The sequence below is a fragment of the Zingiber officinale genome, chromosome 7B, assembly GCF_018446385.1.
Source record: "Zingiber officinale cultivar Zhangliang chromosome 7B, Zo_v1.1, whole genome shotgun sequence".
Taxonomy (NCBI): domain Eukaryota; kingdom Viridiplantae; phylum Streptophyta; class Magnoliopsida; order Zingiberales; family Zingiberaceae; genus Zingiber; species Zingiber officinale.
Window position 1 is genome coordinate 20839855 of NC_055999.1, and position 11620 is coordinate 20851474.

The 11620-nt window shown below is 37.2% G+C and overlaps 2 protein-coding genes across 4 annotated transcripts; one reads left to right on the forward strand and one right to left on the reverse strand.

The window, feature by feature from the left end:
* The first annotated feature begins 2354 nt into the window (after window positions 1–2354).
* Window positions 2355–5213, forward strand: LOC122005486 (glycine-rich protein A3-like). Of its 3 annotated transcripts, none has more exons than XM_042560521.1 (3): window positions 2355–2503; window positions 4368–4704; window positions 4790–5213. In XM_042560521.1, the coding sequence occupies exons 2-3, from the start codon at window positions 4380–4382 to the stop codon at window positions 5029–5031; spliced, it is 567 nt and encodes a 188-aa protein (XP_042416455.1). In that variant the 5' UTR covers window positions 2355–2503; window positions 4368–4379; the 3' UTR covers window positions 5032–5213. The 3 variants fall into 3 exon arrangements, with proteins under 3 accessions (XP_042416455.1, XP_042416453.1, XP_042416454.1); XM_042560519.1 differs by having other exon boundaries at window positions 2387–2538; XM_042560520.1 differs by having other exon boundaries at window positions 2390–2543.
* Window positions 5214–5615: 402 nt separating this feature from the next.
* Window positions 5616–8820, reverse strand: LOC122003628. Its single transcript, XM_042558708.1, has 2 exons — window positions 8723–8820; window positions 5616–5915 (listed from the first exon to the last, which is right to left on the reverse strand). Exon 2 carries the CDS (start codon window positions 5904–5906, stop codon window positions 5745–5747), a length of 162 nt encoding a protein of 53 aa, XP_042414642.1. The 5' UTR covers window positions 5907–5915; window positions 8723–8820; the 3' UTR covers window positions 5616–5744.
* Window positions 8821–11620: the final 2800 nt, after the last annotated feature.

Consider the following 11620-nt stretch of genomic DNA (forward strand, 5'->3'; position numbering starts at 1 on the left):
TAGTTGATGAGGAGTTCTTTTCCTGGAAAGTAATGCATGAACAACAGGATCAATCAAGACGTTACAGATAAGCAGGAACGCTTCAACAGCTAAGCATTCATTTCAAATGGAACGCTTGGGCACCAATTTTTGTGTTTTTATTTTTTGATTAAAGGAAAATTAATAAATATTTGTGGTTGAAAGGAATAATAATGGATACAAATTAAATAGATGTACTTTTTATTTATTATATGATAGTATCCCATTAGTCTGTCCATTTTTATTTTTAAAAATATTTTTTAAATTTTTTATTATAGTATCTGTTATAATTTTGTAGTTGCTATATAATTATATCTTCTACTGTGGTTAAAAGACTTAAAGGTGATGCGTTGGCATGGCTCTATGTATTTAAAAGGGAAATAGAAATCAAGCAAAGTCTCCTTAGATAGGATAAACTTTATTCCACTAGGATTGTTCCCTAGGATGTTTCGTGGCACAATTAGATCCTCTGTAAAAGATGAATATGGTAACATTAAATTTGGGACGATTGATTTAATTATATAAACAATTTTCATCTATAGTTAGTATGAATTAGAAAATATTTACAATTATCTCAGATAATATAGAAGCTCATGATTATACGTCATATTTGAGAAAAAATTCTTAGAAATTCATAGTAATCGAGTTACAATTATATCATCTCTTGTGGTAAAAAAATGCAATCTATGATTGGCCACTGACCTTACCCAGTGCAGTAATATCTACTAATTCACCCAACTCAACCATACTGAGGCACAATTGTATCATCTATATAAAAAAAAAGTTAATAATTAATTAACTGGGTAAAAGGTGATTAGTGAATCACGGAAGAAATAAATTACGAATGACTACTAATAATTAGTGTAAATGGGCAAGATATGAAAGAAGACATACCGTAAAATTTTGACCCAAGACCTCACACAATTGTATCAAAAGGTGAATACGCTCGTCCCCAGCGCATCCGCCAACTCGTCTTTAGGTCAACACGGAGGAGATAAGTTACGGATGACTACTAGCCATTAGTATAAATGGCCAAGGTATGAAAGAAGACATATTGTAAAATTTTGACCCAAGACCTCACACAATTATATCAAAAGATGAATACATTTGCCCCCAGCGCCTTCGCCAACCCGTCTCTAGGCCAACGCGGAGAAGATAAATTACGGACGACTACTAACCATTAGTATAAATGGGCAAGGTATGAAATAAGACATACCGTAAAATTTTGACCCAAGACCTCACACAATTATATCAAAATGTGAATACACTTGCCCCCAACGCTGCCGCCAACCTGTCCCAAAGCCAACACGAAGGAGGTAAATCATGGACGACTACTAGCATTTGAAATAGTGCCTAGCACATAAGGGAGACATTTACTTCGGCTTTGTCGATATTCAAACCCTAGACCTCATGGTGGCAACACCTCATGTGCTAGCTACTAGACCGTCCCGAGGGGACCATAATTGTATCATCTATTGTAGCAAAAGGTGAATATACTCGCCCCCAGCGTCTCCATAAACCCGTCCCAAGGTCAATACGGAGGAGGTAAATTACGGACGACTACTAGTCTTTGGAATAGTGACTAGCACACGGAGGAGGTATTTATCTCCTCTATAATTGTATCTTCTATGATCCTATACATAGTTATATAACGATATGATTTTCTAATTGTCGTAACATGAGCACGGATCCTCTGGACCATAAAATATGGTCCAGAAAATGGACTAGCTCATTCATAAGTAGAATTCTATGGATTCAATCTGTTATACAAATAGGATCTATAAAATCTCATTTATAAATAATCTCTTATTCAAAAGCGGATCAAAGATTATGATCCAGGATCTGGACTGCCGTAATATAATATTCGCCATGACAATATAATAGTTAGCAATAGTAATTACAAATATTTTTTTATTTTATAACCGAAATCATAACTGATGAATTATTCGTATTATAACAAATATGATTATATGGGTTAGAATTGGAGCATTTATTTTATAACGGTTACGAAAAATAAAAATATACGGAAATGAAATAGTATTTTGATAATAAATAAAAAAATATTCTTTTAATTATTTCAAAAAAATACAGTGTTTTTTTTATTTTTTTTTGTTTTTTATCCAATAATTGTTTTTCTTTGTCCCGAAGATAATAATAATAATAACGACGATAACGATGATATTTGGATATGTTTGCTTCGTCTCGACGTTACGCGTGGCGAGCCAAAAGGTTTACTAATTGAACTCGCTTTATTTCTACCCGCAGGGTTACCTCTCTTTCCTCGTCGGTCCCGCGCGTTGGGTCACTCAGATGAGGGTGAAATGTAGAGTGCCGTTCATGGAAGTTCTTAGCGAGTACGCGTCGAGTGCGCGTTACCAAAAAATAATGGCGGTGCCTCTTTCGTCTCCATCGATTCCTCTTGTTCTTCTATATCTTAGCACAGCGGGTTGATCCATTTTCTCTGATAAGCGAGGAGAAAACTTAGGTAGCCGATCGGTATCGTATCGTCAGAAATAGCCTGTTAGGTTTCTCGCTTCTTGTTGCTTCTATTGGATTAAACTCTGTATTTGTTCCGCGATGATCTGATTTTCGAGATCGTGACATTAGGGTTTTTTTCTGTTATTTAGTTCTTAGATCATGACTGGTATTCCAAAAGTTTGATTTTGATGAGAAAATCTATTTTCAAAGATTGAAATCTGCCGAGCCCTAGACGAATCTATATCTCGTCGTCCTCTAGCTTGCCACTCGAAAGCCGATGCCTTTTTCCCTTCTTTGATTTATCTCTAGATGCAAACCGTTTTCCTTCTCATCATAAAAATGTGATTTTTTTATTTTTTATTTTTTGCTTCTGTTTTGTTGAAGTTGAATGGGTAGCAAGCAATGAGAGACCGGATAATGGGTTTGGTAGGATCACTTGTATTGTTTTGGTGACCAATGCTATTACCTTTCGCTACGACTTGCAAGTGGCCCAAATAAAGCTTGAAAACGAGTGCCAATTTTAACTAAAATTATCTTGATGTTTATCTCTTTATAGTTTATTGTTTTATGTCTCTTTCAATCTATTTAATTATTAGGATATGGGTTAGAATCTGGAAATATATTTGCCAAGCCTTACTGAATACTGCTGATGAAAGACTGCTCATCATCCATACGAATTGTTGACCCTTCCTTTTTGTTTGATTTTCTGTTTAACTCCTTCAATACTTTGTCCTGGTGAATAGTATCCTTTTAGTTTGGGTTTGCCTCTCTATTGCTATTATTTTTTATTGTCTTAGTGTAATTTTGATATGTAATAGTATCATATGAATGTAATGAATACAATAGGGGGAATGGGATAGATTGGAAGTGATTCATTTCAGGAGTAATATTCAAGATTTTTGAGTTTTGCACAGTTGGATTGTAAATCTTAAGCTAGTGCAGAATATAAACAATCTAATCTGTGTAGAATTTGTTTCAAGTTCTTACCACTTTTTAAGTTTGGTAAGATAATGCTAAATCAACGGCTTAGATGATTATAAACAAAATCTCTTTGCATGGGACTTTGATTCTTGTAGCTGAATAGCTGATCCTGAATTTCTGTTAGGTATGCGTTATGTTTTGTTGTTGAACTAATGCTCAAAAGGCTCAATATCGTCCTCATATGATGTTAATTATCTGATCATCTTTATAGTGCGCCTCTTCTTGCAAGTGATGTGTAATTCTACGTTAGCTTTGTGTTTATTGCAAATGCTTTTCGTTTATAACATTTCGTAGACGGGATAAAAAAAATTATATTCACTTGGTTCGGGTAAGGGAATAGGAAAGGATATGGGATTGATTGCAAATATTAATGAAATGGGAATAATACCCATACCCCTCATATTAGTGGGGAATGGCCCATTCCTCTATTTAGAGGAATGAATCCGTGGGTCCCACCTTCATTTCCCCAAACCAAGCACAGGTTTCATTCCATTCCCATTCCAAACCTCCCAAACAAGCACCCCCTCAAACATGATAAAAATATTCTCCAGTTTCACTAATTGAATTGGATAGTTAGGGGATAGATAGAACAAAGAGAATTCTTACCATGGAAGTAGTTTAAGCGATTGAATACAGTGTGTCTCATTGAACAGCTAAGATCAATCAGGTGATCCCAAATAGTTGTAAACCGACATGGCTTGATGATAATGATGGTGATGGTGCTTTTGAACATGCTTCTCTCACACAAGTAAATTGGTCTCTGTTTGGAGTCTACATTGATTTTGCACTGTTTTATCTTCAGTGTTTCATATAATATTTATCCTAATTGGTAAGAACTTTCTTGGAAATCACTGACAACAAAGTTATATATATATTTTTCCCTTTTGTAGTGAAGATTGAACATGGGAGGTGGAAAAGATAAGCATGATGAATCAGACAAGGGTTTATTTTCAAACTTAGCACACACTATTGGTGGGCAAGGATACTACCCTGGAGGCTACCCTCCTCCTCCAGGGGCATATCCACCACCACCTGGTGCATACCCACCACCACCTGGTGCATACCCACCACAAGGGTATCCACCTCAGGGATATCCTCAAGGCCATGGCTATCCTCCATCGGGATATCCGCCTGCCGGATACCCGCCATCAGGATATCCCCCAGCTGGATATCCGCCTTCCGGATATCCACCGGCTGGATATCCTGGTCCATCAGCTCCACACCACGGTGAGTCCCATTCTTGATGACCAACATTCACATACCAAGTTTATAGGTGACATGGTGTTTACCTGTGGGCATATTCTGGATACAGGAGGACATGGATCCAACCACACGGGGGCATTGCTGGCCGGTGGAGCAGCAGCAGCAGCAGCTGCCTATGGCGTGCACCATTTGTCACATGGGCATCATGGGCAAGGGATGTATCCCCACGGATTCGGCCACCATGGAAAGTTCAAGCACCACAAGCACTACGGCAAGTTCAAGCATGGGAAATTTATGGGGAAGCATGGCATGTTCGGAGGCAAGCACAAGTTTTTCAAGAAGTGGAAGTGATGCAATTTAATATCCTGATGCTTGGTTTGGAAACGATGGTTGTATATCCATACGTTTCATTGTTGGAGACTGTTGCGCTTTAAATTTATTCAGTTGGGATTTAGCAATCTGGATGCTCGTAATTAACTCTATTGTTTATTTTTAATGCAATAGATAATATATCTCGTGAACTTTATATTCTACGGAGTTGGTACATGGTGATGTTATCCTCCTCCTATGCTTGACAATCTGGACCATTTTGTTATATTTGTAGTGTCATGCTCTGCCAATATTGAAAGATTAATGTTTAATAAACATGCTCTGTCGTGTTAAGTTACTACGCAAACACCTTAACTTCTATCATTCATTTGAATACATTCCTGGCATGTTCTATCGCTTTTATATTTTATGTTTGTTTAATGTTTAAGTTGAAAAGAGTAGTGTCTTATTGTCGAATCATTAGTCCAACGAAAAAGAGAGAGCTTTCATGGGTCATTTTGAACAGATAAACTCAAAATTCTTCCTAAGCAGGTCCGAATCCGAGTATTTGCCCAAGATAGTATGCCAAAGCTCAAAAATTATACAAAAATATGAAGAAAAACTTGTACTCCAAGTGACAAAATTTTGTTATTCACAAAAACGTGAAATCATACTCAAGAATCCCTACACGTAAGATATTGTTGTGCATGTGAATTGGCACAACAACAACGATACCGAAAAGAAAGACATTACGGCTAATCTCTATCCCTCTTCCTGTATTTGTCTTCCCATCCCTTCGCCTTGTAAACCCATGTATTGACCAGCTCCTTCACATTGGGGACGTTGTAATTTTGGGCAATGTAAATGCCGCAACCTGTTCCCAGTAAGAAAGGCAAGCTGCTTGTTATTATTCCCATCTGACTGTTCTGAAATCAAAAAAAAAAAAAAAATCGTTAAAACCAGGAGAATCGAGGGGCACAAATCAAGTTCAAACATATGTCTCAATTGGACTGGTTTGTATGTTAGCGATGGTAAACATTACTGTATCACCGGTATCAATAGTTGATACAATATTGTCTTCATATGAGAGGAGGGAAAACACTAGTAATAAGGACACGAAGAAGCACAGAAATATCAATATCTTATTCTATGGCTTCTGTAGTTCCAAGTTCCAAGTTCCAATAGAGAAATCAATACCAACTTACATTGATTAAAAACGATATATTCATGGAAATATATAAATGTTTTAAGAGCATTATTTAACATGAATTTTAAAAAATTATAGAATTATCTCAATAGGATGCTACAAAAACTAGTATTCTCAGATACATGAAAATCATTTTGGCATTATTAAGCTCTAATTATTAATCAACATCTTTGATATACTTTGGTAACCCATTTGTTTTAAAATTTTAATTCAATACTTTTTATTGTTATGTGTTGGAAAGTGGGCGATGCCCCAGATGACTCAGTATGTTGATAGGAGAGCTCAGATCAATGGATTGTAATTTGTTGTTGTTATTAGAATTTCTGTACAGACCTATTTATTCTCCTATGGTTATGAGATTTACTTCTAGTTTAGGGATCATTTCTATTTCTTAGTTTCTTTTTAGAATAATTATCCTGTATTTATTCCTTTTAAAATGATGAAATAGATGTGCCAGTTATTTCCCAAGATCCAATTCTCAATTGTGAGATAAATGAGCTAAGTGGAAGAGAATTAAAGATTAACACTGATTTGAAGTATGCAGAAGCCTACTAAATGTGACATGGAATGGTAGCAACTTGTACTTTTCTGGCCGAAGATCAAAATTCTAACACAACACAACACAACAATATTGACCTTGCAATTTGGCCACCATGTAATTTAATGGGAAGGCATAGCCGTAAAATGCAGAGATTATACCTTCAGCTACTAGTTCCTGCTTCTTAGCTTGTTTAGCCACACTAACAATTAAAAAGATTGAATAACCTAGAAATTCCACTCAAATGTTCCCAACATAAGGAAGCAATAGAAAAAATAAAGTGTTATAAGACAGCTCTACTCAATCTCTAGATTGATTTAATAGTGTTACCCAACTTAATCTAAGGCTTTGCAGTTAAGAAGCTTGTTCTAATCTCTGAAATGCTGCAGTGAATAAGATCAGCTATTGAAGTGAATACCTTACATAGTTTTGATTTAGAGTAGAAGTTCAGAAAACCAATAATTTGGTTTGATTTATGACAAGAATTCAACCAAACGGATCACAGGAGACAGGACCTAGGGCGGAAGCATGTCCCCGATCAATTGTTGCATTATTAACATGTCTCTACCAAATATTGTTTGATAAGGTATTACAAAGAACTAGGTTTTGACAAATGCTTGTTATCAAGAAATATCAAGCATAGCCATTACATAAGAACACAACCTAAAGCTAAACAAAATTGACACGGAAAATGATAACCTGACATTCAGAACCAAGAAAAAAGCCTTTGTTCAGAAATTGAATGCATTTGTTCAACCTGAAGAATCTCACCAAGCTTAAAAAGTTATTCACTGCAACATTTCTCATCTAAAGGTTAAGGAACATAAGTTTCTTTATGTGGTTGAATGGAGTTGGCAGAGAATGCATGCCTAAGGCATACAGGTGATTTTGTGTGGGATGGTAGATTGGCAAGAGATGTATAGTAACCATGGGAAAACAAATGAGAATGATGAAAGAGAAATTATTCTCTAAGTTGTGTCATGAACTGATTTCAAATAATTGTAGATTTAGATGCGCTTGGAGTGCCACATTGATCTTTTCTTTGAGTTGTGTGATTTCAATATCACAACTTCAGCATCTGTTCAATGCTAGGTTGCCTTCCAGCTCCTGTTTCTACCAAAGTTTAGGCTCCACTCTTCTCCTAGAACCCACTCCTACCCATCGACGACACTTCCTCCCTCTTCCATCCTACTCACTTCGTCCTCCCCTCGTGCATATATATATATATAGAGAGAGAGAGAGAGAGAGAGAGCAAGAGAGAAAGGGTGAATAATCTATTATCCAACAAGTTTTAATTAACTTTCCATACAAATGCTAAAATTGATCTACTCAGCCCCATTCATCTTTTCATCACAACTAACAAAGTCAAAATGACCCATATGGGACTTATTCCTCTCAATTTCAAAGTATCTTTCAATCCATCGTTCAACTTATCTGTTCATGTAAGAATTTTATTTAACTTTTCCTCTTCTTTTTAGGTTTATTTTGATTGGCGAAAATTAAAATTTTTGCTTTCCTACGAGAAATTTCAGGGATTCCATGATAGCCTTGGTTATTTAACATCACAAAGAGAACTCCAAACATCAACGACAAATTACATGAAAATATCATCCAAAACCAATCATGGAGTAATAGTATTCCCAGAGAGATCCATGAACCAAGCTCTAAATTCGATTCGGATTTGATAAATCTCTCAGGTGTTCGGCGGAGATGGGAGATCTATGAAATACAAATTTGAATTCTCATTCAATACCCACAAACTTCAACATGGATAAAAAAGAGGCCAGGAAATAGCATGAATCCAGCAAGAATAAATTCTATGCAAATCGACATGAATAACCGCATTAAGAATTTACAACAACAACAACAACAATTAAGCTAGCCTCCCTTTACTTCTACCAGAGAGAGAGATCAAAATCACTTCCCCCCCTTTTTCAAGCAAGCAAACCACGCAAGCAATAAATCGAGAAAGTGAATAGAAATCTCACCCCTTCCTCAGGTGGCTAAAGAGAGGAATACGCTAGAACGCCGTCGCTCGTCGTCGCCGCCGCCGCCGCCGCCGCTGGTGGTGCTGCGTGTGCGTATGTAATCGATGATGCCACCTATTATTAATACGAGTTGGGTTCTCCACGGGCCGGGCCCATAAATGGACCTATACACTTCATCATGTCGTACAAGTCCGAAATCGGGCTTAATTTTTTTTTTTTTCCAAATAAAATCTGTTTCCAAACTTATTATTTGAATTTATCGATTGCCATCAACAAATCAATAGAATTGCTTTGATCTCATCAACAAATACCATGATCTTCTTGATTGTCAACTATTAACATAAAGACCGTTAATTTAACATTCACGAAAGAACAAATATCTATGCCTAAGTAGTACTTCTTCCTCTAATTTGAGCATGCATAGACATGCATGACTGCGTGCCTCAAGCTGTGTGCATTCTTTTCAGCTTCCGACCGGGAGAATGAAGCGACGACGACGACGACGTCCCTCTCACACTTAAGTCTGTCGATCTTTGCTCAGAAATCATGCATCGAGGAGTCTGCGAATGGGCTCCCAATGCGATCTCGTCGAAGGGCGAGAGCAGGCTGCTAAATACGTGTATTTGCGACGTGGGTCCGTCTCTTGCTCCTGCTTATTGACACGTAGCGAGAGCAGGAGGCTCGTTCGCTGCATGCACTACGCCGCCACAGCCGACTTTAGAATTGTAAAGAGCCAGATAGGATGATTGGCCCACAGCAAACTGCTCGTGTAATCCAAAATTTAATCCTAGATTCTGAAAAAGAACAAACTACAGTTTTATAAATTAAATTATTTAAATTAGGCTTTTTCTTATAAAATATGTTTTTCAATTGGAAAACAGTCGCAAAAATGATTTCCAGATGACACGACGGACTTGTTCGGTGGGCCGTATGCATATTTGGAAGGCGGTGGTAAGGTTGTTAATTTTCTCAAAGATAAGGGGCAGTCGCGTAATGGCGATAATAATAATAAAAAATGGATACAGAAAAAAAAAAAAAAAATGATAATCTCAATTAGGGGAATGTGTATTTGGTTTTCGATGATAAAAAATATGTGGTTGATATTCATGCTTAAGTTTACAGAAGACAATACCTTTGCTCCTTCAATTACTTTTTCTCGAAATAATTTAATGTAAGTATTTTGGATTAATTTTGATATGGTCAACTAAGTTAAGTTATATCTTATTATGTTTAATATCTTATGTCTAAATGTGCAAAAGTTTAGGAACACAGGAGTTAAGCGAAAGACGCGACTAGCGATAAGGATGACACGGGAAGTGAGTTGACGAGCTCAGCACATCTGAAGGACGATGTGCTACATAGGAGTACACCGGTGGACAAAAAAGATATGTACGACGTTTGAGGAACGAGAAGGCGGGGAGGAAGCCTATTCGAAGAATGTTGAAAATAGGTTCGGGTGAGCCCAATTCCGGACGATCGGAATATCACCCAAGCGAGCAGGATCGAAAAAGATCAACTTGGAGGTTGATCTTAAAGACCTGAGGCGCCTCATTTGTTATTAAGGACGCCTCAGGTACTAGAGTAAATCTACAAAATTTCAGTGTCTGAGGCGCCTCCAACGACATTGAAGGCATCTCCAACTAGTCAGAGCCGTTGGTTAACCGTTAGAACGTGGATAAAACTTTATCCACGTTGGAGATGTCTTGGATGACCTTGGAAGTGCCTCCAAATAATAGTAACTTTTTTCCAAAAGCTATAAAAAATCCTCTGGAGCTAAAAATTTAATAACAATCATTGTAATCATTTCCTAGCCAGTTTGTGAGCTTCTAAAGTCTATAAGAGGTTACTCTTCCTTCAACAAAGGAGAATTTCTAATGGACTTTTACTTGCCTTGGATTAACAACTACCTAGGCTGTAACCAAGTAATTCTTATGTCCTCTTACTTATTATATGTTTGTTTCTTTTGATTGTTTAATTAATATTGTATCCTTGCTAAGTAAAAAAAAAAAAGTAAGAGATTCCTAACTTTTTTTTTAGGTTATCCCCCCCCCCCCCCTCCTCCTCTAGCTGGCCTAACGCAGACCAACAATTGGTATTAGAACCCAACTGCCTGACTAACCACCGACTGAAGTAATAAGACGATGGTCGATTCAAGCATTCATCCACCAAAATTCGAGGGAGATTTCACAATGTGGAAAAAGTGAATGGAAGTATTTTTTAAAACAATACGATTTTGTAGTACTTAAAGACCAACATAGAGTAGAGAAGGAATATCTATCCCTGTCCGAAGAAACGGGTGACAATCTGAAACTTCTACAATGCCCTCTCGGCCACATATACATCGGCCAACACGGCCGGAACCATAACAATAATAATATACATCACACATCCAAACATCCACGCAGTTTAATAGTGAGCAACTAAAGCAATGGTAAGAAGACTCAAAAACAACCCTACTCAACTACACCCATAAAGCTCAAAACATATTTCCTACTCTACTACACCCATAAAGCACAAATCCGACTGAATAAATCCACTCACCTCTTCTGTCGTCTAGGCAGACATGCAGTAAAACAAATCCGAATGAAAGTCATCGACAATATCCATATAGTAAACTGATACAAGTCCAGATGTATCAAAACAACACAAGTCTAATAAAGGAGAAACCCAAAAGACCAACAACGTCCTCGTGGACTGCAGGGGACTAGCGACTGGAACTCTCCGGACAGCATCAACCTGAAAATAGCAACGGAGGAGGGTGTGAGTCCAACACTCAGCGGGTATCAACTGATATGCATAATAAAGAAAATAACATTCAGCATTAATCATGCGTACAGTCTCCTGATACAAGAAGGATAAATGCAACTGAAACAAGCAGGAGAAAACTGTACTAACCAG